The following is a 27321-nucleotide window of genomic DNA, read 5'->3' on the forward strand; positions in this document are numbered from 1 at the left end:
ATAGATTTCACAGACCCCCCCCCCGCTGATGACAAATGGACCATCTTCTCTGCCAATGTTTTTCAGCAAGCAGAAAAGCACCTGAACCTGCCTGTCAATTATTGTCTTAAATTGAAACCATCTGTCACCTTTTCAGATCTATTACTGCTAGCAACCAGCAGTGACAGCCGCTTTCAAGTAAAGTGAATGACATTGGCATGGCCAGATTTGGGCTCTGCCGGATAAAGAATGCTAATGTGTGTCCTATCAGCATTATATGTTCGAAGCTTCTGATTAACCTGATTAGAAAGTTCTTTTTTGAGGCCTCCAGCTATAGGTAATGTCCCACAGGAAGATTAGTTGCCTGTGATAAATCTCTGCTACCGTGGGTGACTTATCTCCCTGAAAAGCCTTTCCACCGCAATAAAGGTAATTGTCAGTGGGAAGGCATTGCTTCGGTTTTCCAAAAGTCTCATGAAGTTTCCTTCAACTTTGAGGGACTTCGGAAAACCAAAGTGGTTCATAGGACTTTCCTCTGGCGATTCCCTTTATTGCCGGTGGAAAGACTTTTGGAGAGATTTATTGCAGGTGACTAATCTCCCTGTGGGACATTACCCTAAAGTCACACCAGGCAGATTCTCTGTTGGCATGGGGTTGTAGGTGCGGGTATTGGTTTGGGTCAACAGGTGACCCAAAACTTTACAGTGACAGTGGGCAGCACAGTGACTTAGTGGGCAGTACTGATTTTGATTCTGTCCTTGGTAATAAGTTTGCATGCCGCCCCCCAAAAGCTTATACACGTTTAATTGGGGTCTTCTGATTAAACCAACCCATGGAGAGGGGCCTTAGACTGTAAGTTCCAATGAAGCAGTGAATGATGCCTTAACATAAGATATACATAATATCTTTTAGATATAAGCTTCATATAATGTAAATAAGAAACTAAACATAAAAACTGTGGTGAAGTTAGTCATTTTAAAAGACAATCATACCATTTGTATCCCTGCGTATCTCATAAATTGCACATTCACATCAGCAACACATCATTACACATGTGATTCTATGGACCCTCCACATGGTTCATATGGAAGTGTTGAACTTGATGGACACTGGGTCTTTTTTTAACCCTATGTAACTTGTAATTTTCTAGAAGTTTTGTCACATAAAAGTGCTTGTGCCATTTAATATTATATTTCCATCAGGTCATGTTCTCCTACTGGCTTCAAGTAAGGGAATGAACTACCACAGAGATAAGGAAGGAACCGGAAAGCCAACATAAGCTAAAGGTAGCTTGCTGATCTACTAAGGGCTAAACTCCAAAGGTGCTTTTGTCGGATCGACAGAATGCATCCTACAAGTTAAACGTAGTTGCATAGGTTAAAATATAATGGGACTGATAGAAATATCTGACATGTAAACTACATGGAAGGTTTGCCATCCAACATGATACACCTGTGGGAAAGGAACACTGCATGCTGCATCTGCATTCAACTACATAAAATCTGATGGTCTGATGACAAGATCAGATAAAATCTGACACACAAAATCTCCCATGGCGTTTAGCCCTACTACTAAAAACTAGGGTAAAAATGATGAAGACAAAAATAATTATACACTGAACATATTAAATACAATTTAATTAAAGAGGTGACGCTGTGGCTGCATTTCAATTTATATGTGCTTATACATGCACTTGAGCTTTAGTGTGCTATGCTGTGTTAGTGCACACCACTGTATCTAAGATTGTAAAGTTTTGTTTCTCTCCAACCTTTTCTAGGAAAAGGAAGTATACACACATTGCAATCAAGGCATACATTTAGAAGACAAGAGGATCTGGGAGTTTGTAACAAGATTTATTAGCTATAATACAAGTCACATTAAGGCCCTCGGAGTTTGTTCCAAATACAATGAGCAGACTCGCAGCAAATACATGATTCAGGGCGTCAGCGGAAGGATCACATTATCATGCACAAAGTGACCCAACCCCTCTAACACAACCAATGGACAGCAAAAAAAAAAAAAAAACAGACCAGGAAATAACCAGTGCAAATTCATTAGACAACTGGTCACCCCAAAGTCACAACAAAGCCTGCCAGGAGGCATGCGTGTGTAACTCAGCCCACTACACATTATATCGAGTATCTGCTCAGACTGGCATTGTGTTACCTTGTGCACTCTCTCCTGCAACATACACATGCTCCTCTCTGGCCCCATCACATAACACGGAGCTCCACACAATGAGATTGGCCCTTGAATATCAACCTATTTATCTTCTTCTGTGTACTTAACATTTCTGCCTAAATTATCAGATCATCATAGCTGCTACAAATGGATTTCTCAGATGTAAAGTACAAAGTGCCCAGCTAGTAAGATTATGCTACATACTAATCGGTACAATGTCTAAGCCCCAGGCTGTTGCAAGAGGGAGTTTGTTTTAATAAAGGGAGTAGCTGTGATTAACCGTAATATTGGTAAGTAGGAAATTATTTAAAGTCCTAATTTAGAAAAGATAATTTAACCAGATAAACACATGGATGACAAAAAATGGGCTACATACTTACTAGGCCTGTCATGAGTAAACTAAAGACTAAAATGGATTATCACTGACAAGCTGGGTAGGAAAGGGCTGTCTTAGTGAGTAGAGGGTGAGATGAGGAGGAAGGTTAATCTCGGTGGTGGCTAGGCTGTGTTACTAGAGGGCAATCTTAGTGTCAGTTTAGGTTATTGGTGAGGCAGTAGTGTCTTATCCTTCATGCATTTGAGGATCCAGCCTCGCTCCGAATTTAAAATGTCAACATATGGGAATGGCTCAAAATGAGCCGAAGCAATGAGGCACCTCAAGAGTTTTGCTCAAATCCATTTGGCAGTGCATTCGAAACCCCGAGATGCCTATCATAAAAACAGTTGGAGCAACAAGAGATAAACCTCCCTAGCACATGTATCATGCATGTGCCCTCCAGCCTGTATGACGTATTAGTGTTGTTCATGTAGTAATGTACAAAGCATACAATTTTGAATTCATGCATCCTTTGTTAACCCCAATTTCCTGCATCCATCACATATGTCTGTAAGTGCTAAGATATGTAGTGTGGTATTGGGGTCCTGTGTGTTAAGTGTTGTATTTTTTTTTTTCTTTTTCTTTTGGGGGGGTGGTAGGGGGGGAAGGATGGGGACAGAAAACAGCATTGCTGCCCTCTTAACACCTAATAGTAACTTCCACACACACAATGGACAACACAGAGAGACTCCTGTCTGTATAAACCAACTAGATCTAATCCAGGCAATCTTGGACTGTAAATCACAGTGTTGATCTTCTCGTAATCGACATTATGTGCAGATCCTCTTGAGTGCAACTCATCATGTTATCCTCATGTAATCCAGACTGAGTGCCACTTTATTTGTAACCCTAGTGGAGATCTGAAGAGCAGATTAGGGCTCTGCCTCAGATCCACTCAAGATTAGGGCTCTTCTGTACATTGGCTAACCCTCTCCACTGTGGGTGTCCCAAATCCCGCTCTCTTGCAGTCAGTGTACCAGGGACCCCCTCCTTTTAAAATTTGTGTACCGGGGAACCCTGCTTTTTTTTTTTTTTTTTTTTTTTTTTTTAAACAGTGTACCAGAGAAGCCTGTCTCCAAAATGTACCAGAGATCCACCTTGCACTTGCACAGGTGCAGTGATGCCTGCTGTCTCCATTACAGGGTCCCAGTCTCATCATGGCTGCAATGGTCCCACATGTAATACTTCTGACCCTTTAGATAAGGTCAGCAAGCAGCAGGGAAGGGGTGGACTTTGCCTCCGGGTGACTAGATACTGCTGAAGGGGAGGGGTTATCACAGGATGTTGTGCTCCGTAGGAAGCAGGGTCTGCGAGGGGGATACAGGCGTCAGAGGAGGGGACTGAGGAGGAGATGGCTGGGTGAGAGGTGGAGTAGATGGGGAACTAGGGATAGGCAGGTCCACAGGAAGGCGCTGGTAGAAGAAAAAGGGGCACTGTTGGATGAAAAGCTCAATGATTGTCTGGTATGTGCGAGTTGCAGTCAGAGCGTCCATAGTGGTAAAATCAGGGCGCATCAGTGTAGGCCAGAAGCAGATAGATAAATTTTCACTGGTCATCAGATTTATATGATGATGCTGGCTAACCCTGAATTAAAAAAAAAAAAAAAAAAAATTAGTAAAAATTCATAGAAAGAATATGTAATTAAGTTGAGAAATGTAAAGTGGGCGAGGTTTTACATGCTTGAAATATTCTATCATTTTTAAAGATATTAAAAATGAAAACAGAAAAAAGAGAAGTTGTGATGGCTTGGTATAACCCATGTTATAATGTGACCAGCTGCTCAGACTAACCTATACTTTGGTGCTGACCAGCTGCTACAAACAATATATAAGAAAGAAATTGCCAGCACTCAGAGTTAGCTTGTGTCAGTCCCTTAAAATATATTTTACAATATATTATTAAAAATAATATTAAAGTGCAAATAAATAATTTAAAATGTGGTAAAACAACAGGATGACCAAACCGCACACCCCTAGCTCTAGAGATTGATTTAGAAATGGCCCCTCTTCACGCAGAGATAACATATTTAAAGAAGGACTCACAAAATTCTCATACTGCTAATTAGCAATTAGCTTAGATAAATGCTGCAGTCTGTGCTGCTTTCTGTGCCTGGCTAACAGCACACAGGTTGTTTAGTCCCATAGCACACAAAAGGTAAGCGATTAAAGTCACTGGGGGGTGCTAAATCTTTACAGAGCTCAGCGTTTTTTCTTCCTGTTTGGCTTCTGATCATCTGAACAGGTGAAATATGGGGAGACTTAAGGGTACTATTGCGACAACTGAAGGTATGTCTGCAGCTTGAGATTAACTCTTTATTAGCCTTTCCTTCTCCTTTAATAAAATAGTCACACCAAAGTGTGAAGGGATGGGGCATACTGCCTCGGGCACAGAGGCAGGGCAGACAATTACTTACACTTTCCATTGTGCACTTTCTACATATCATTACATTCATCTCATTCCCCCTTTCTACTCACTGCCTATAATGGTGTATCCAATGCATATGCATGGAAATAAGCCCCCCCCCCCCCCCCCCCCAACAATTACATATAACAAATTATTATTATATAATTTATATAGTGTAAAATTGTTTTGCCTGCCAGATTCCCTTTTAAATAAACTTGCACTTCTTGTCACATGGTTTTCTTATGGTTCATACAGCACTGCAGGCCAACTCTAAAAGACTGACTAGAAGAGGAAGTGTGGAAGTCACTGACAGCTTTCCATCCCTGAGAGTTAGAACAGAGATGTGTGAGTATTTTGTATATAAAACAAATACAATTCATTTTTTTTCCTCTTTAATGCTGGCTCCTCAGCAAAGATTCCTAATCTGAAGAATTGATAAAAGCACAATTATGAAATTTACATAAACACATCACAATGAAGGAAACCCACCGGTTTAAATGAGATATAACATATTTGAAGATTTCATGATTTTCCTTTGGAAATTTTTTTAGAAGATCCTTCATAGCTTGGAGCTTATGTTCTAGATCATTTATTTCTGCAAAAAGAAGGCAAGCGTAGATGTTAATTAATGACACGAGAATACAGACCAGAGTGCAAAGAATACTTTTTGTGTGTGCGTGTGGATGTTCTAAACTGAAAATGATGAACATTCCTCAGCTTATACTTATACATCTATCTATAGATGCCAGCATTTTAAGAGTAGACATTTTCTGAATAAAAAGTTACTCATGGAACAGGAAGTTTCAGCTATTTATCATTTAGGGACTGTCAGTCACCCACTTCTGCCTTAAAGTATCATAAAGTGTAACACATCCATAATCTTTGGATGTGCCTGAATAATAAATCCTATACAAAATATTGGCCCAAACAGTAAACCAACTTAAATTGTAAAAGTCATCTTCAAAGAAATGGACTACAGTTCACTGTGAAGCTGATCATTTGGGGGGAAGGGGGGGGGGGTCAAGTTAGTGGGAGTGGTTGACAGCTGGATGGTCAAAGAGGGTACATTTTTGAGGGTCACTGCGCATATCCTATCTTTGATAGCCATGGAAATATAGTAACTGTTAGTGACTAAGGGGGGCTTGACCCCATAGTTGGGGGTTGGAAGCTAAAAAAGGCTTGAGAGTTCAGATGAACATTAAGAATCTGAAACCTAGAACAAGTTTATAAACGGAGGAATGAGCTCATGTCAAAAAGAGAGTATATGTTCTCTTTAAAATGTTCACCTTAGAGTTAACTTTTAGTATGATGTAAAGACTCATATTCCGAGACAAACTGCAATCGGCCTTTATTTTTTTGTAGTTTTTTTAATTACTTCCCTTTTTGTTTAGCAGCTCTCTAGTTTGGAATTTCAGCAAATATCTGGTTGGTAGGGTCCAAATTACCCCAGCAACCAGGAAGTGGTGATAATGAGAGACTGAAATATAGTCTTTATATATAGGAGAGAACCTGAACACAAAAATAAGTAATATGTAATAATAACATTAAAAATGTAGCCAAAAGGAAGAAGAGGAATGCAACTAATTCAAAAGCCATAAAAAAGAAGACCAATTGGAAAGTTGCTTAGAATTGGCCACTCTAGAACATACTAAAAGTTAACTTAAAGTAAACCACCCCTTCAACTGATCAAGAATTTGTATTTAGATTAAAGGAACAGTAACACCAAAAAATGAAAGTGTATAAAAGTAACTAAAATATAATGTGCTGCTGCCCTGCACTGGTAAAAGTTGTGTGTTTACTTCAGAAAGTCTACTATAATTTATATAAATAAGCTGCTATGTAGCCATGGAGGCAGCCATTCAAAGGAGAAAAGGCACAGGCACTTAGCAGATAACAGATAAAACACTATTGTATTCTACAGAACTTATCTGTTATCTGCTATGTAACCTGTGCCTTTTCTCCTTTTTTCCAGCTTGAATGGCTGCCCCCGTGGCTACACAGCAGCTTATTATATAAATTATAGTAGTGTTACTGTAGCAAACACACCAGTTTTACCAGTGCAGGGCAACAGTGCATTATATTTTTATTACTTTAAAGCTCTTTCATTTACTGGAGTTACTGTTCCTTTAACATTTAAATGATAAAATTAACAGCCTTTAAACAGTTTGCTAATTGAGATTGTTCTTTTATATAATGCTGATGCTGGTTCAAATAACTAAATAAAAAATGGCTTAAAAAGAAGGCAGGCATCATTTAAAAACAAAGTGGTGACTAAACTGGCTAGTGATAAAAGACAAAACAGTTTGTTTATCTGCCCAGCATGAGCTCCTGTACAGAAATTAAGAAAAATATTGTCAAGCCCTCTAACAAAATATCTAACTAACCATATCCGTCAGCTGTAACAGTAAATAAATATACACCTACAGCTTGTGGATATAGAAAGAAAAATCACTCAGTACTGCCAAAAATGGCTGAACCCAAAGTAAGGAGACAAGCATATAAATTAAATGGGCAATAATTACCTGTATAGAGCTCCCTGAAGTATATATAAACATTTGGTCTACAGTTCTGTGCCTAAAGCTGGCCATACACGTGGCGATCTCACGATGTTTCGTACGACCGTCGGTCGCACGAAACATCGTCAGATCCGCCACACACCATTCAGGGCTGAATCGGCAGGTAAGGAGGTAGAAACAATAGGATTTCTACCTCCTTCTGCCGATTCAGCTCTGAAGGGAGAATTTTGGTCAGGCGCCTTCTATGGCGCCCGATCAAAATTTTCTAACCTGGCCGATCGGCGAGTCGACCGATATCAGCAGCTTCCTGCGATATCGGTCGGCTCGCTGACATGCCATACACGCACCGATTATCGTACGAAACGAGGTTTCGTACGATAATATCGGTGCGTGTATGGCCACCTTTAGATATACTTTACAATAAGGGGTAAAAGATTTAGCTAATTTCAACAGCATGCCAATTTGATAAAAACATGAACGATTGCTCTAGTTAAAAGGAAATGTATAGATAAGTAAGTCTTCTCCCTGTCCTGTACAAAGGAAATGCAACCTAACAAGGCAGTAGATAAACCCCTACCCTGGGTGACAAAATAATGAAATGCCAAGCTAGGGCACATACAAATTCTTTTGTTTCCCGCACCACCACTTTTGCCTCCTGTTCAATTATATGAAAATGACGCTTTTCAGTTTTTATCGGCCTTTCCACCTTTTTCAGCTGAAAAGGCCCTTGCAGCGTATCATGTGTCCCCCTTTCAAATGCAATGTGAAGAAGCAGTGGTTAATCCCCCCTGTTTAAGCCCCAGCTGAATAAGCCCAGAAGTGCCATTCTCTTAAAAAGGCAGATTTGCTGTGATACCATGAAAATCAATAATAACAGGATGTTATAATTTTTGGATTTGGGTATTCAATCTTTTGGATTCAAATAGTTAAACTAAAATTCCTCAAATGCCTGGAGACTGCATGGAAAATATAGCACCTTTTTGTATACTATCCTTGATCAAACTTGATATACTTGAACTCATTCAAGATGTTTAATAGAAATCAGATCTGAGATTAGTATAAAAATCAGTGCAGTGGAAATTACTCAGGATTAAGCAAGATAATTAAATACGAATAGAAAATTTTTGTAAAATTATGCCCCCTAGAACACAGCAGGTAAGCAATAAATCTTAGGCAACTTATAAAGCAGGGCTGCATTATACACTACCTAATCGAGACCCTAAGCAGATTAAACCTATAGTGTACAATGTATCTTTGAACATATCTCCTTACTATATGCCTCCACCAGCTCAGCCTGCATATTGTATGGCACCAGAGGGTCCGGTAATTCAGAGAAGAAACTTTTCAAGGCTCCAGCCACAGTGTTCACTGTAAAATCCTTTTCTGCCAGGTCCAGGTTATGATCTAAAAACAAAAACATAAAAGTCACATAACAGTAGTTTTGCACAACTATCACAAAAGTTGCTAGACATAATTATATCTGAGTTTCTACCTCAGTTGGGAAGCTTTTTGGAAAGACACTATTTGGTAACATATAGTAAGCACTCTGGGAAAAAACCTTTATATATTTTCCATTAATTTGGGTGACACCTGTTCTGATGCTGGTTTTATTAGAAGTTTATGTTACAGCTCATGATTCCCAGAAAAATTAAGTGACTTACCAAAAGTCTCAGTTAATGTTCTCAGTTCACAGTCAATTACTTTTGTCTACCTTGGGGTGACTTTAGGTTATACTCACAATTATTATTATTTATATAGGGCTGACATATTCTTTTGCGCTTTAGAGATTATCTCTCAATTACATCAGTTTGTGCCCCAAAGGAGCTTATAATATTAATCCTTATCACATGCATACACTATATTTAATTTTAGCAGAAGCAAATTACACTGCCAACATGTTTTTGGAGTGTGGGAGGAAACCAGAGTAGTCAAAATAAACCAAAGCAAATAGAGGAAGAACATATAAACTCACAGATATTGCCCTGGTTGGAATCCATCCTAGGATCCCACCACTGTAATGCAGCAGTGCTAACCAATGTGCTGCTCACTTAACTTAAAAATGATTGCTTTCAGGAGCAGCAAGTGAGAGATTAGTATACAGGTATGGGTCCTGTTATCCAGAATGCTTGGGACACGGGGTTTACCAGACCAGGGATCTTTCCGGAGTTTGGATCTCCATACCTTAAGTCTACTAAAAAATAATTTAAACATTAAATAAATCCAATAGGATTATTCTGCTTCCAATAAGGATTCATTATATAATAGTTGTGCTCAAATACAAGCTACAGTTTTATTATTACAAAGAAAAATACATTTTACAAATTTGAATAATTGATTAAAAGATGGCCTTCCTGTAATTTTTTTGGGGATAATGGGTTTCTGGATAACGGATCCCATACCTGTATTTGGATATTGTAGACAGGCTTAAAAACTATTAGTAATAATGTCAAGGTAGTCCCTCCTGTTGCTATTCTGCAGAACTGGCCCCTGGTTAAAAAACCTGCCTAACACTCCATTTTAATAAATAAGTTAAATACACTAAAACCGCCATAAGGAAAAAGAAAGCTATGCTAATCCCAGCCTTGTGACCTCTTAGTCTTTGGCAATCTATGGCATAATGACACTACTAGATTGACATGGTTACATGAAGAATGGTTACATTCAGCCATTCTTCAGCATGACAACAGGGTGCAATATCAGCAAAGTTAGCATATGGAACGTAAAGCACTCCGGACACGTGAAGACTGCTAAAATCCAAAATTTATTTCTTCATGTTTTTAAAAACAATGAACGCCTAACGCGTTTCGTGCCCTATTGAGGCACTTAATCATAGGCCATAGGGTGCAATATCAGCACTAAATAGCAGTGCTCCCTTTATGAAAACACTTGTGTTTCAAAACAGCGGCAGAAACCTTTAGCACCACTTACATGCAAGATTAACTAGTTTATCTTTATATAGTGCTGGCACACTGCAGAAATTATAAGTATCCAGCCAATCCACAAGAATGCAATTCCTCTTCTTATGTAGTCAAAATTAGGAAAACACAAAAATACTAGTGAAACCGCTCTGCTCCTGGTTTTTATGAGATGATTTGGGCCTTGTTTTTGGGTGACTAATAACTTGTGCTGGAGAGAAAGGAAATTTCATACTTCATAGTGTATTTAATCTGTACTTTTTATTATTATTAGTGTCATTGTTTTTTCCAAGACACAGAGCCCACATTAATTCTATATGTAAAGAGTTACAGAAGAGTTAAGCAAACATAGATTCTCCAGTTTAGGATATTATACACACCTTGGTCAAATTGCCTTTGAAGAGACTCCATCTCAGATTTGTTCCCGCTAACACGGTATATGCCTTCTGTGGTCATTCCTAGGAATCAAGAGAGTTAATGTTATAAGAAAGGTTTATGTATCTACAGCCATAAGAACTTACACAACTGCTGCTCTGAGTTCTCAGTGAAAAGAAACACCACATTTCTTTCCTTCTATTTTGTATTCATGATGATCTAACGTCTGCTCTCAGCAAAATCCTTCATGGCACAGCACAATCCTGCTCAGTTTGCTCCTCTCTCCTTTTCCCCCTTCCCTTCTCCTCCTCCCCCCTTCTCCTCTCTGCAGTAAACTGAGCCTAGAGCACAGAGATGCAGGCAGAGAAGTGATGTCAGAACAAGCTAAAATGGCAGCTGCTGTCTTAAACAGAGGAAGCTTCTAGGGCTGTTTACTCAGGTATGGTAAAGCATTCTGCATAATATTTATAATGTTCTAGCTTGCACTATTGTGACTAATCTATTGGCAATTAAAAGCCTAAGTAACTAACGTTCTCCTTTAAGGTTTGTAGCACATTTGGTGTTTTGAATGCCAGCCCTCAGAATCACATTAGTCAAAACAAACTTTGCCACCTTCCTAACTAACATTTGGAATAGTTACAAAATAATCTTCTGTAGGAGATCGATATTTTTGTTTTCAAGTTTAGTTACCATTTAAGGCATGAGAAATAAATTGGCATGGATGGAATTAAAAGGAAACATTTATGTGAAGAGTAAAGCTGATATATTTAAAAAAAAAAAAAAAAAAAGACAAACATATGGAGGCGCAGATTTTGAGGCTCTATAGATTAAAACGCCTTTTGGGATGATATGGAAATATGAAAATGTGAAATATCAGTCTGTGTCCCCTTCTCCCTTCTCTTCATGTTTCCCTTAAAAAAGCTTGCTATATGATAGCATAAGGAAGAACTACATTTGTAATCTTTACCCAGATTACATGCTGGAAGGATTGTTACACAACCCTGCAGAGAAAAGGAACAGCTCTTAAACACAATATTGCAGAAGTGCAGAAGATAACAGATTAAACATTTAAGAAAATTTATAGATATATATATACACACACCCTCACCCGTGGCTTCGATGTACTCTACACACTTCTCAATGAATACTGGAATTGGTCGTTCAGAAGTCACCACACTACTCAGAGGGAAACCAAAGTAATTACTCTCCCAGGTCGCCTTGGTTAAAGATGGACGAGGTTTGGGTTTCACTTTCTGGGAAGAAAAATATAAAATTCTCAGAGGAAACAAAAAAACTAAAGCCCCAGCCTTAAAAGCTTAAAATAACAAAAGTATAGCCTTGAAGTGGGAGCAGCCAATGATAATCATTTACTTAAATAAGATATTCAAAGTATCCCCCTCTTTGTCCGCACTTCACATATTATGCACCTGCTAATTTTCACTAAATTAAAAAATGTAGACCTATGCCCTTCAAACTAGAATACAGTCATAGATATCACACCAATTACATGAAGTTATTTAAGTCATTTTGCAAACATATGATGTAAGAGCAACTTGCTTCCTCAAGTTACAGTGGCTTGCAAAAGTATTCGGCCCCCTTGAACTTTTCCACATTTTGTCACATTACAGCCACAAATTTTATTGGAATTCCACGAGAAAGACCAATACTAAGTGGTGTACACGTGAGAAGTGGAACGAAAATCATACATGATTCCAAACATTTTTTTACAAATAAATAACTGCAAAGTGGGGTGTGCGTAATTATTCAGCCCCCTGAGTCAATACTTTGTAGAACCACCTTTTGCTGCAATTACAGCTGCCAGGCTTTTAGGGTATGTCTCTACCAGCTTTGCACATCTAGAGACTGAAATCCTTGCCCATTCTTCTTTGCAAAACAGCTCCAGCTCAGTCAGATTAGATGGACAGCGTTTGTGAACAGCAGTTTTCAGATCTTGCCACAGATTCTCAATTGGATTTAGATCTGGACTTAGACTGGGCCATTCTAACACATGGATATGTTTTGTTTTAAACCATTCCATTGTTGCCCTGGCTTTATGTTTAGGGTCGTTGTCCTGCTGGAAGGTGAACCTCCGCCCCAGTCTCAAGTATTTTGCAGACTCCAAGAGGTTTTCTTCCAAGATTGCCCTGTATTTGGCTCCATCCATCTTCCCATCAACTCTGACCAGCTTCCCTGTCCCTGCTGAAGAGAAGCACCCCCAGAGCATGATGCTGCCACCACCATATGTGACAGTGGGGATGGTGTGTTCAGAGTGATGTGCAGTGTTAGTTTTCCGCCACACATAGCGTTTTGCATTTTGGACAAAAAGTTCCATTTTGGTCTCATCTGACCAGAGCACCTTCCCCCACATGTTTGCTGTGTCCCCCACATGGCTTGTGGCAAACTGCAAACGGGACTTCTTATGGTTTTCTGTTAACAATGGCTTTCTTCTTGCCACTCTTCCATAAAGGCCAACTTTGTGCAGTGCACGACTAATAGTTGTCCTATGGACAGATTCCCCCACCTGAGCTGTAGATCTCTGCAGCTCGTCCAGAGTCACCATGGGCCTCTTGGCTGCATTTCTGATCAGCGCTCTCCTTGTTCGGCCTGTGAGTTTAGGTGGATGGCCTTGTCTTGGTAGGTTTACAGTTGCCATACTCCTTCCATTTCTGAATGATCGCTTGAACAGTGCTCCGTGGGATGTTCAAGGCTTTGGAAATCTTTTTGTAGCCTAAGCCTGCTTTAAATTTCTCAATAACTTTATCCCTGACCTGTCTGGTGTGTTCTTTGGACTTCATGGTGTTGTTGCTCCCAATATTCTCTTAGACAACCTCTGAGGCCGTCACAGAGCAGCTGTATTTGTACTGACATTAGATTACAGAGGTGCACTCTATTTAGTCATTAGCACTCATCAGGCAATGTCTATGGGCAACTGACTGCACTCAGACCAAAGGGGGCTGAATAATTACGCACATCCCACTTTGCAGTTATTTATTTGTAAAAAATGTTTGGAATCATGTATGATTTTCGTTCCACTTCTCACGTGTACACCACTTTGTATTGGTCTTTCACATGGAATTCCAATAAAATTAATTCATGTTTGTGGCTGTAATGTGACAAAATGTGGAAAAGTTCAAGGGGGCCGAATACTTTTGCAAGCCACTGTACACTATGTATATTCCTGGAAGTTTGGCTCTCCAGTTATATATACTATGAAGGAGTAACTTCCAATAACTAAGGTACCCATGCTACTGGTCCATGTGTGTTCAATTTGTTTTGAAAGTTAGCTCTTAGTAGGTTTCATTTTGGGAAGGGGAATTTATTTTTATAGCTTTTTTTAAACAAACAGTAACACCAAAAAATTAAAGTGTTTAAAAAAAATTTAAATATTGTGTACTGTTGCACTGCGCTGGTAAACTGGTGTGTTTGCTTCAGAAACACTACTATAGTTTATATAAATAAGCTTTTGTGTAGCCATGGGAGCAGCCATTCAAGCGAAATAGGGCTAAATGGCACAGGGTACACAGCAGATAATAGATAAGCTCTGTAGAATACAATGGTCTTTTACAGAGTTTATCCTTTACATCAGTGATCCCCAACCAGTGGCTCGTAAGCAACATGTTGCTCCCCAACCTAGTGGATGTTGATCCCAATGGCCTCAAAGTAGGTGCTTATTTTTGAATTTCTGGTTAGGAGGAAAAAAACCCAGTGCAATTGCCAAACAGAGCCTTCTGTACGCTGCCAGTCCACATAGGGGCTACCAAATAGCCAATTATAGCTCTCATTGGCACCTCCAGGAACTTTTTTCATGCTTGTGTTGCTTTCCAAAACTTTTTCCATTTGAATGTGGCTCAAGTCCATCAAGTTCAACCCTTCCAAGAAAACCCCAAAGCAGACAAACAGACCCATACTGACCTATCTATACACTCAGATACATTAACCATATAATACCAAAATCAATACTAACTGCAGATTTTAGTATCACAATAGCCTTGGGTATTATGCATGTTCAAGAAATCATCCTGGCCCCTTCTAAAGGCATTAACAGAATCTGCCACTACTTGGAAGTGCATTCCACAACCTCACTGCCCTTACTGTAAAAAAAAAAACACCTACGCTGCTTCAAATAAAAGTTGTGTTCCTTTAATCTAAAGGGATGGCCTCTGGTGCGCTGATTATTTTTATGGGAAAAAAGAACATCCCCTATCTGCCTATAATCCCCTCTAATGTACTTGTAAAGAGTAATCATGTCACCTCTTAAGCATCTCTTAAGCAACCCCAACCATGACAGTCTAACCTCATACTTATAATCTTTCATCCCCTTTACCAGTTTAGTTGGATGTCTTTGCACTTTATCCAGCTCATTAATATCTTTTTTGAAGCCCAAAACTTGCATTCTCAAGGTGAGACCAAAATTATGTTTTCATCCCTTGAGTCAATGCCCTTTTTTTTGCAAGACAGGACTTTGCTTTAGTAGCAGCTGAATGACACAGATGATGACAGATTAACAGGCCTATGGTTTTCAGGCTGAGAATGGGATCCCTTTTTTAACAACAGAACCACATTAGCAATTCACCAGTCTCTTGGTACCATGCCAAACCTCAATGAATCCTGAAAAATTAAGAGGTCATCTGCTATTTAAAGGGGACCTGTCACCCTAACAAAAAACTCCAAATTCTTTTCTATCATGTTAGTTGAGCAAAATAAAGTTCATTTACACTATACAGATAGTATAAATTAAGTTTTCTTCAATCACAGCAAGCAGGCAGCTGCCATTTTGTGGACACTGTCAGTAAGGCAAGCTTTGCTTAACCCCAAATGCCAAATGCCCATACCCATGCACTGGCTACATAATTAGGTGATGGGGAGGGAGGGGAAAAGTGTGAAGTGCAGTGACATCTAGGAAGTGCTGAATGGAAAGCTAAAGGTATTGTCTGCCCCGCCTCTATGCCTAAGGCATAGAGGCAGGGCAGGCAATATATGATTGACAGCTGGGATTTTCAAAAGCCTTTATAATGGGTATGGATGTGTTATTTAAAAAAAAAGGGAATTTGGGTTTCATATGTCACTTGAAAAGGACTTTTATTATTCAGCTTTTTATGTCTGGGTGACAAGCCCGCTTTAATCTGTGCCATTTAGCCCCTTCCAATCTGAATACCTATACTATAACTATTATAAGTGTTTCTGATGCTAACACACAAACATTTATCAGTGCAGGGCAACAGAACATAATATTTGAATTATTTTTATACACTTTCATTGTTTGGTGCTACTGTTCCTTTAAGAAAAAAAAGCAAACAGCATCAACCGAAAAAAAAGAAGAAAAAAAAAAAAACCTTCACCCTCAACCATATATTGCCCCATCTCTCCAGCTGTACCATATGGACAGAAAAAAATAGTCAGCTTGCTACAGGTGTAGTGCAACGTGGGTGGCATTCTTCATGTTGTGATACTGTCCTTCAATCAACCACTTTTTGCCAAAAATAGCACAATGGCTGGAGAATCTTCATTCCAGCAGGCTATGAATGCTAATCTGTTATAGGCCTGTGTGCTGAGGGCTATAATGTGACAGTTGCTACTATATACAAGCTAATTTAAAATATAGTACAGTCATGGCTGAAATTGTTGGCGCCCCAGAAATTTTTCCAGAAAATCAAGTATTTCTCACAGAAAAGTATTGCAGCAATACATGTTTTGCTATACACATGTTTATTCCCTTTGTGTGTATTGGAACAGAACAAAAAAAGGAGGAAAAAAGCAAATTGGACATAATGTCGCACAAAACTCCAAAAATGGACTGGACAAAATAATTGGCACCCTTTCAAAATTGTGGATATATAAGATTGTTTCAAACATGTGATGCTCCTTTAAACTCACCTGGGGCAAGTAACAGGTGTGGGCTATATAAAAATCACACCTGAAAGCAGATAAAAAGGAGAGAAGTTCACTTAGTCTTTGCATTGTGTGTCTGTGTGTGCCACACTAAGCATAGACAACAGAAAGAGGAGAAGAGAACTGTCTGAGGTCTTGAGAACCAAAATTGTGGAAAAATATCAACAATCTCAAGGTTACAAGTCCATCTCCAGAGATCAAGATTTGCCTTTGTCCACAGTGCGCAACATTATCAAGAAGTTTGCAACCCATGGCACTGTAGCTAATCTTCCTGGGCGTGGACGGAAGAGAAAAATTGATGAAAGGTTGCAACGCAGGATAGTTGGGATGGTGGATAAGCAGCCCCAAACAAGTTCCAAAGAAATTCAATCTGTCCTGCAGGCTCAGGGAGCATCAGTGTCAGCGCCAACTATCCATTGACATTTAAATGAAATGAAACGCTATGGCAGGAGACCCAGGAGGACCCCACTGCTGACACAGACATAAAAAAGCAAGACTACAGTTTGCCAAAATGTACTTGAGTAAGCCACAATCCTTCTGGGAAAACATCTTGTGGACAGATGAGACCAAGATAGAGCTTTTTGGTAAAGCACATAATTCTACTGTTTACCAAAAACGGAATGAGGCTACAAAGAAAAGAACACAGTACCTACAGTGAAATATGGTGGAGGTTCAATGATGTTTTGTGGTTGTCTTGCTGCCTCTGGCACTGGGTGCCTTGAATGTGTGCAAGGCATCATGAAATCTGAGGATTAAAAAAAGGATTTTGGGTCACACTGTAGAGGCCAGTGTCAGAAAGCTGGGTTTGGCTCTTCCAGCAGGACAATGACCCCAAACATACATCAAAAAGCATCCAGAAATGGATGGCAACAAAGAAGGAGAGTTCTGAAGTGGCTAGCAATGAGGCCAGATCTAAATCTAAGATCTAAATTGAACATCTGTGGAGAGATCTTAAAATTGCTGTTGGGAAAAGGCGCCCTTCCAATAAGAGAGACCTGGAGCAGTTTGCAAAGGAAGAGTGGTCCAAAATTCCCAGAAGTGTAAGAAGCTTATTGATGGCTATAGGAAGCGACTGATTTCAGTTATTTTTTCCAAAGGGTGTGCAACCAAATATTAAGTTAAGGGTGCCAATAATTTTGTCCAGCCCATTTTTGGAGTTTTGTGTGACATTATGTCCAATTTGCTTGTGTTAATGCAATACTTTTCTGTGAGATTTTCTGGAAAAATTTCTGGGGTGCCAACAATTTCAGCCATGACTGTATTTGTTACTAAACAAGTTTGACATTATTTTGTACCTCTCCAAACTGAAGTTTAATGGAGCTGCTAGGGCCAATTACATTATTATCCAAAATAGGACTGATGATGACATGGATTTTTTTTTTTATTATTTAGAGCGCACAAAACAAATATCTGAACAAATGCAAACATGGAGAACCTCAGGACCATAAATGTGCATAACAAAAACAATGCACAAGACTATAACAATGTCTTATTCCATAGCTTTGCCATAGGAAAAATGTTTCTGTTGCGGTTTATGGCAGAAAATGATCAACTACAACCTTGACCTCTACAGGTTTTTTTTTTTTGTTTATGTCATTTATTTAAACAAATTCCTGGGTATTTTATTGGTTTTGTCCTAAGAAAGAAACATTTCCATTAGAATCAATAGGCTTGTACTGTCCAGAGGTGTATAATGGGCTTCAGCTCTCAAAGTGCTTAAGTGCAGAAAACAGAAAACCTAGAATCATTAAAGAAGTAAACCTTTTTTTTTTTATTTTTAAAATTACTCTAATCAGCCCCCAGAATAACATGCCTTAGTCCCTACATTCAGTCTGAAATGGTTTCTCATTTATAAATTGAAATCTCCAGCTCCTTTCATCTTCTTTCTGGTACAGTGTGAAGTCCCGCCCTTTCTTCCTGTTCAGCTCGCCCCATCTCTTCGACTGGGCAGTCGAAGACGAGAGCCTTCTTGTGCATGCCTTAGAGAGAAGAAGCTTCTGGGAATGCACAGAGAAGCAGGAGCAAGTGTGCAGCAACAGCAGCCTTTTTTCATTGCCCATTTATGACTGCCTGACTCACTGGGCGCATTCCCAGAAAGCTGCTTCTGTGTCATGCATGCACAGAAGGCTCTCCTCTTGGACTACCCCGTAGTCAGAGAGATCAGGAGAGCTGAACAGAAAGAGGGGACAGGGCTTCACACTGTGCAAATATGGGATCTGTTATCCGGAAACCCATTATCCAGAAAGTTCCAAATTACGTAAAGGCCATCTTTCACAGACTCCATTATAAGTAAATAATTCTCATTTATAAAGTGGATTTCCATTTTCTCTGTAATAATAAAACAAAACCTTGATACCAACTAAGATAAAATGTTTATGGTATGGAGATCTAAATTACGTAAAAAACCCTTATCTGAAAATCCCAGGTCCCGAGCATTCTGGATAACAGATCTCATACCTGTAACAGGAAGAAGAGGAAAGGGGCTGGAGATTTCAACTTATAAATCAAAAACCAGATCAGACTGAATGCAGGGACTTTTATAGGTATGTTATTCTAGGGCAGCGTTTTTCAACCACTGTTCCGCGGCACACTAGTGTTGCCTGGTGTGCCGTAGGCAGGGCCGCAATTTTTACTTTAAAAAAAAAAATCCGGGCCCTGTCATTGGTTGCGCCCCGTGTGTACGGGTGACGTCAGTACGCACGGGGCGCAACGTTATAAAAGGGCCTGTGTGCGGTCGCGTGTAGGTTGAAGTGCAGAGGCGGCGTGCGTGAGGGGAAGATGCTGCTGAAGCCGCCGAAGAGTAAAATGCTGCTGGGCACCAATGTATTAGGGGGGGCCACGGGGCACACTGACTTATGGGGGCACTGCTGCTGGGCACCAATGTACTAGGGGGGCTGGCTCTTGGCACCAATGTACTGGGGGGCACTGCTCTTGGCACCAATGTACTAGGGGGGCACTGCTGCTGGGCACCAGTGTACTAGGGGGGCACTGCTCTTGGCACCAATGTACTAGGAGGGCACTGCTGCTGGGCACCAATGTACTAGGGGGGCACTGCTCTTGGCACCAATGTACTAGGGGGGCACTGCTGCTGGGCACCAATGTACTAGGGGGGCACTGCTCTTGGCACCAGTGTACTAGGGGGGCACTGCTGCTGGGCACAGAGTTAAATTTTTTAACATTTTCTAATGGTGGTGTGCCTCGTGATTTTTTTCATGAAACAAGTGTGCCTTTGCCCAAAAAAGGTTGAAAAACACTGTTCTAGGGGTTGTCTAGAGCAATTTTAAAGATAGAAAAAGAAAAAGGTTTACTTCTTTAAGATACTGAGGATTATTGATCTGGTTATCACAATTGTACTTTTTGCTCTGTTAAGAAACTATCTAGAACCCCAGTCATAATAATAGAAAGGAATAAGTTGCATGGCAAAAAACAATTATACTTGTATATTTGTATTATATTATTCCCCGTGTAAGCAAAATAAAACAACCATCTAACAACTAAAGCAAATTACGGAGACAGAAGTTAACTCTCTATTTAAATGAGGTTCTCAGTTGGAACACTCTGTGCTGTCTTGCAAACTGTAATGTCAGCACAGAAACTATTTGTAGGGACCCTTGTGTTTTTATGGGTAATCAGAGGCGCGCAAACCTAACATATGCATTGCCAAAACACATCTTCTGGAGTGATAAACTGCATTTTATAAGCAGAGGCTGCTATAGCAGCAAAGAGAGGACCACTTCTATAATAATACTCTTAGAGCTAAACTACACAGGAGCTTGTGTAGGAAGGTGTTGGATCAACAGAATGCATCCTACAAGACAGATGTAGTTGCATGAGTCAAAATATAATGATACTTAGAGAAAAATCTGATGTGTTAACTACATCAGGTTTGTTGGGAAGGGAGCAGTGCATGCTGCATGTGTATTCGACAAGATAAAATCTAATAGTTTTTCCTTCTCATTGAAATATGTTGACATAAACAAAAGGAAAGATCCAAATTTATCTGATGTGACTTACATTAAAGTTGTGGAATCTAATTTTGTAGGATCATACAAAATCTTATGATGTTGAATGCCAAGATTTTGTGGGTCAGCTAAAATCTTACCCACAAAACCTGATCAAAATCTCCTGTGCAGTTAAGCGCTTAGTTAGGCAATGATATGTTGGACAAGCTTGTTTAGGACAGAAGAGCCCAACACTACTTCTATATTTACGATCTCTATCATTTACCCGTCGTTTCTCTGAAAAACGGCAGGTAAAAAGGGAGAGCACAGCACATTGGCCCTGCTGCCTCCATAAGATTTGGCTTTTAATTTCTAAATAAAAGAAAATAGTGGTTTGGTTAAATAATACAAGTGGTTGTTTTTCTAATGGTTATGTGGATAATACTGACTGCAGCTGTTTAGCCAGTAGGAGAATCACTGCTATTATTTAACTCAAAAAATGAGCAAAGGAGATAAAAATGTACATTCTTTCTGAGAAATTGACAGCCCACTCCAAAATTAATAAAAGATGCTGCTGTTCGATATAAAGGCGAGGCAGAGGAGAGGAACATGGACACTGTGGAATAAGAGAAAGGAAAATATGGCCCAAGACCAACAAGCTAAAGGGGCATTGGCTCATTGGCTTGAGTGAAATACAGAAAAAAGAAAGAAGGGCAAATGATAAGAATTTATTTATTTTTTTAAATGAAAAATATCAAGACATTTTTAAAAACTTTATAGAAATGGAAGAAGGCATGAAAGAAATGTGGAAGTGACGAAACCCTTGAAAAAGAGGGAAAGAGTGGGAGTTTAATGTATGCTTACGTGGCTTTTACAGCTGAGGTCATGGTAACGAAATCCAGGGATAAATGTTTCCGCTGGCATGTACCCATGGGGACTGAAGTGAATAATAAGGACTAGATTTAAGATGGTTCAAGCCTTCAGGCATGAGCAATCATAAAGGAAACACTGCACGAGTTTGTAACTTTTTGCACAAACATTACGTTGGTAATGTTTCGAGTAGAAAAAGCTTGTCAATTTCCCCAAACGGGCTTTTGCACCTAAAAGCTGCCGAAACCTTTCTTTGTTACAGTAGTCCATTTGGGGAAATTGCTGAGCTTTTTCTGCTTCAAACCCAGTGTGATTTTGCAAACTCATCCCTTTATGATTGATTGAGCCCGCAGAGGCTCAAGCATTCAAAAATCTGTACCTAAATGTGAAAAAAACCAAAATGTAATTTTTTTTAGTATTCAGATATGGAAGGGTCACAACCAAATGCAGTGCATGGCAGCCACACTCAATAATCCAATGAAACATTTAGTTACCTTAGTGGTCCTTCGCAGACTGCGCAAAATATTCCTCTTGCGTGGGTCCTCTCCATCAGCTTCATAAGAATTCGTAGTACTGTCCCCCTTTGTACCCTGTGTTCCAGTCTCCTCTTCCTTTCTTCGAATTGGTCCAGGTTCATCATCACTGCCAACACTTAAACTACTCCTGTAGCTAGAGAATTTCCCAAGTTTAGCACATTTGGTACGGTAAAGGACAGGTTTAGTGACAATGGATGCTTTTCTTGCTCGTTCCAATGAGTTTGTGTCCATATCACTGTCTGAGCCATTGCCACTCCCATTAGATTGTGGTTTGTTGGTATTACGTATAGTGATGATCTTTCCTTGGGTGCTATCATGGGGTACAGAGTAAATGTTCTCCTCTTGGTTTCTTGGCTTCACTACTGAATCCATAGGTTCAGCATAGTCAGAAGGGTCAAAGGCCTCCAAAGGGGGCCAGTTTATGGAAGTCAAGGACTTACGGTGCCCATCCCGGGCCCCTGTATCCAAATATGATAGCTCAGGCTTGGTAATTTCATATGGAATAGGGGGCTTTGGTTTAAGGGGAGGAGGTACCTTGTTGTTAAGTTTGCTCTCTAAAGTGTTCATCACAGTCTCCTCCAGTTCTCTGGTAAATTTTATGGGAGCTGCTATGTTAGGTTCATTTTGAAATAAAATGTGTTGAGGTGAAGGTTCAGGGTCTTCTTCAGAGTCTGGCAAGTGGGAATTACAAAGGGGTGAGCCTGCACGGGGTGAGCTAAACACTTCCTCTGTGGTGCTGCAGGCCTCTGCTGTATTATCATACATGTGAGAGGCCTCAATAATTACTTTTTTCTCCAATACATCTTTGAAGTAGGGGTAAAACACATCCAACTTTGGCTGTATCTGCCCTTGTGGTAGAATAAGGAATTTACCTTCAATGTCCTGAGCTATTTCCTCCCCTTCTTGTAACTGTTCTCGTGCCACATAATCCAAAAATGTTAGAGGTCCCTCAGTCAAGGCAACAAGCTGCACAGGGACAATGTCCTGCACTTCACACAAAAAGGCACGCAGCATAGCTAGGGAAGCACGGCGCTTAGCTGCGTAAAAAATCATATAGCCGTGCACTAAACGAGTCTTGCGAACATTAAAGGAGGCATGATACGACAACAACAGCAGCTCCAAGCGACGTTTTTGACTGCCAATTGGTAGGTCAAGTAGAACTGATCCACCAAGCCCACATTGTGATGGACGGTAAGTGTGAGGTTTTAGTGCATTCAGCACATCTTCTATGTTAAATATGTCTGCACACATGAGGCACATTACAATACGCAGCTCACAATCTGTCAAATCTTTAATGCTTGGAGTGGAGCTGACAAGGTTTAAGTTTCTTTTTGACTCCAGTAGCCCTCTGAGGATTAGGCTTATTTGCTTCTCATTGATATTGCGACCATATCCCATTCCAGTGGAAGCTGCATCAAGAAAGAAACACTGAAGCTTACTGGCAACCTGTTTGCCCTGTTGAATGAGGCTATGTGCAGTTTCACTACTTGTGTCTCCTCTCCTGTTGACAAGAATCAACGTAAGAGGCAAATGGATCAAGTGATTTTCCTTTCGACCTAGGCTTGATTCTCTGCTTTTCTCAATGCTCTCCACAACATAGGACAGAGACTCCTTGGAGTTGTACAGGCAAAGACAGCCATGAGGGAGGAAAGTGGATGTCTGGAATGAATTAACAGGAAGCCGCACATTGCCTTCTATAGGCCTTAGGGATAACTCATACATCTTTCCATCAATTACGTATTTATCATCATTTGTACAGAGGGCTCGGATCTCATTTGCTAACTCTCGTGCCAAACCATCCTTTCCAAGGATCACAAGGTTGATCCTATCTACATTTGGATCTTTGTGTAGTCTGTCATAGGGATATGTGCACCTGGAACTGAGTATATGCTCAATCCTTGTATCAACACAGTAAGGGTTGCTAGGACAAGTGTCCTTGGTTGGATGATAGACAAAGTGAATGTGTTTAAGAATCAGGGCATCTCGCTCCGCCTGCAGCTTCTGTAATGCTTTGAAACGTTGTTCCTCACCAAGTACATCCTGGATGACGCCCATTTTCTCTTTACTGGGTTTGGCATCTAACTCTAGCTCATAAAACAGCTCTGAATACTCAAGCAACAACTCCTGAAATTCCTCTTTAGCTTTATCAATGATCTCTTTTTGGTGTCGGCTGTAGATTTCCATATATACAGGCTCTTCCAGCCACTGGTAAAATTCTTCACTCATGATAAAACTCCGAGCCTCTTCCCAAGGCTTACCTGGTGTAATGAAAGGAGAAGCGATCAAGTTCTCCTTGAAAGATCTCTTCATTTCTTCCTTTTTCCTGGCATTCCTTAACTTGACCAAGTGGGCAGCATAGACCTCTTCCGCAGGCACTGTTTCCAGCAAATCATAAGGTATGCGTTCATCAATGCTGTCAATGTGGATTGTGAAGTCCCAAGGTGTCTCTTCCAGGACAATAAAAAATTTTAGGAACTCTGCCTTTGATTCCAGCAAATTAGAAACCTTAACCCAGCTTAAGTGATCTATTTCATCCAGATCTGGCACAAGGCTTTCTAAGGCTCGTGGGAGAGCTAAGAGGTAATTTCTTCTGCGTCGTTCTATGTGTTCCTGTTTAAGCCGTAGCACGTGCTGATGGAATAGTTTCTTAGCTTTGTCTGTTCCTTCCAAATGCACATAATCTTGGTATTCAATGTTGCTCTGCATGCGCCTGCTTTGATTGATCCATGTCTCATTATGAGACTTTACTACTCGGCTCACAAGCCATTCATATTTGTCCTTTGCGGCAGCAATCAGTTGGCTCTGCTGCTTTAGTGCCTCAAAATAAGGAATAATTTTAGACTTTCCACGGCTTTTGTCAATAAGCTGTACTAGTGTAGTGAAGGCCAGATCCACATTCACATTAGACCGGGCAGAAGTCTCTACAACTTGCAGGTTCTTCTTGTTAAGGGCAAAACTATGAGCATCGCGGATATAACGTTCTACTCCTTCATCACATTTTGTAAGAACCAGAACAATGGGTTTCTTTGTCTTGGCCAGCTGGGTGTAAAGATTGGACACAAATTTTAGCTGATCATCAAAGTTCCGGTTCATTCCACGACTAACATCTATACACAGCAGGAAACCATCAATCAACAATTTACCCTCAGGCATCTGCTTCTGCTCAAAGTCCTGTTCCAAGCCCAACTGATCTGTGCAGAAGTACATAAGTTTTTCAGCAGAGGCCAGCTTACAGGAGGCAGCACGCTTGATGTAAGGCTGTAGGGCAGTACTACGGTGAGGCTGGAATGTCTGATCATCAATAAATTCTGTCTGCTCCACCACATGCACTTTAAAGTCTACACAGTCTTCTGGCATCCGTCCACTCTCTCCCCAGTACAGAAAATGGTCATTGTTTACAACACGACCACCAAAGTCACTAGTGCTCAGGACGGATGTGTGGTCCAGATGAAAATCATCTGCGCTGGGTCTTACAAATCGATTACAAAGGCATGATTTTCCAACGCCACATTGGCCTTTCTCTTTCTCTGTGCCAGAAAGGCCCACAACGCTGACACTGTAGGTGGGCACACGCACATCTGGTTTCCGTGCCATCATCATGGTGCATTACTCATCCTCCCCACATCAACAACTGCTGAGGTGAGGCCTCACACTGCCACCCCATGCACAGATTTTCTTTAAAGGCAAGATGCACCAGGATGTCAACAAGAGCAACAACCTCTGTAGCCCCATGCACAGGATTCTTTTTTCTGGAAGGCTCACTAGATTACCAGGGACAACTCTTCACTGCTCCAAAATCATTGTTTTCAGAATATGACGCAGACACAGGAGTCATGGTGAGATATTGGAAACCGCAATCTGTGTAAAGAAAAATTGAGTTTTTTGTTAAAACAGCAGAATAGTTTATGGCACAGATATAGCATAAATAGAAATTTAAAAAAAGCATTATTAATGTACTGTAGTACCAAATATGGAATTATAGATACTTAAAATATCTACAATATGCATGTAGAATACTATGGTGTTTAAACATTCATTATGTTTTGTAGGGATCTACTTTCTCAGTCATTATATATATGCACTCCATAGGGTTTTTCCCCTGAGGAAGAGCAGTTTGTGCTCAAAATGCTGAATTTTTTGTAATGAAATTTTTTTCTGTATATTAAGTCTCAGTGTGTGCGGTACTCTGTCTCTGTATTTACTTCATTTTGACCAGCACCCAGGCAGTTAACTACATTCTTAGGGTTGTGCTCCTTTCTGCACAATATACAATCTAAAGAAACTATTTTTGAATTGCTCCTATATTACTAACGAGTTTCTCAGGCCTCTTAACACAAGTGTTTTTTTTAAGAGGCCCCTTGCTTGTGGTGGATCTTTCATGCGCTCCACTGCATGGAACTACATGAGGAAACACAGTTTTTTTCAATGCGTTTGTACTCATTCTGTTTGATGCATTCCACCTGTGTTCAGTACTTTCCTGTGGCATAATAACTACAACCTCATTGAAAAGTACAGGCTATGTGTAAAAGCCCTAAAGTGACTAAGCACAGCCAATGACAAGAGATGCCTGGGCACATGCGTAAACAAAACTTGACATGTCCAGAAAAACAACTATTGAGTCAGGTATTTGCCTCTTCCCCCAAAATAACTGCTTATAACAGAACGTGACCCAGCAATGGCACTGTAGGGATCAATCACAGGAATGTTATCAAAAAAATTGTACCCCAACTCCTGTCATACTACAGCAAAAGAAGTTTTGGTGCATAAAAACAGGGGTACTGCCAAGCAGAGCTTCCTGTAGGCTGCCAGTCCACAGTGAGGCTACCAAATAACCAATCACAGTCCTTATTGGGCACCCCTAGGAACTTTTTTCATGCCATTGTTGCTCCCCAAATCATCTTATAGTTGAATACGGCTCACGAGTAAAAAAAGGTCGGGGACCCCTGGTCTACAGTCACTTAATACTTGCTGTGCATATGCATAAGCTACAGTCACGGATTGTCCACTTCACATACAATAATGAGGGTCTAAAACCAGGTAACTTACGGGTAGTTGACAGGTATGGATGTTGCAACCCTGTTATTTCACAGTATTAGTTCTTGGTTATGATAATGCCACTATTCACACTGCTCCAATTTGAGAGTGGTTTTAGCTACACCAAGATTAATTCAAGAGCCTTCCATGGCCTCTTAATAACAGATCTGAATATTGACCTGTTTTGGGAAGATATGAAATATAGAGTCTTCTCTAAGCAATTTATGTTTATCCTCTTCAAAACAAACACTGTACTAGCATGTAAACATTCACAGAAAGACAGAAGCGGAATGGTGGCACTACTCC

General features: G+C 40.2%; 1 protein-coding gene across 5 annotated transcripts in view; it reads right to left on the minus strand.

Moving 5' to 3' along the window:
• Positions 1–1811: 1811 nt before the first annotated feature.
• arhgap35 (Rho GTPase activating protein 35) overlaps positions 1812–27321 on the minus strand; it is a 39905-nt gene continuing 14395 nt past the window's right edge. For 4 of the 5 annotated variants that reach the window (XM_031891234.1, XM_004916951.4, XM_004916952.4 and 1 more), the window contains exons 2-7: positions 21940–25839; positions 11848–11998; positions 10751–10828; positions 8728–8859; positions 5429–5534; positions 1812–4120 (exon numbers count right to left, since the gene is read on the minus strand). In XM_031891234.1, the coding sequence (XP_031747094.1) occupies positions 3811–4120; positions 5429–5534; positions 8728–8859; positions 10751–10828; positions 11848–11998; positions 21940–25581 (4419 nt within the window). In that variant the 5' untranslated portion in view covers positions 25582–25839 and the 3' untranslated portion in view covers positions 1812–3810. The remainder of the gene's footprint in view (positions 4121–5428; positions 5535–8727; positions 8860–10750; positions 10829–11847; positions 11999–21939; positions 25840–27321) is intronic. The other variant, XM_002932597.5, reaches the window with a different exon arrangement.

The sequence above is a fragment of the Xenopus tropicalis genome, chromosome 8, assembly GCF_000004195.4.
Source record: "Xenopus tropicalis strain Nigerian chromosome 8, UCB_Xtro_10.0, whole genome shotgun sequence".
Taxonomy (NCBI): domain Eukaryota; kingdom Metazoa; phylum Chordata; class Amphibia; order Anura; family Pipidae; genus Xenopus; species Xenopus tropicalis.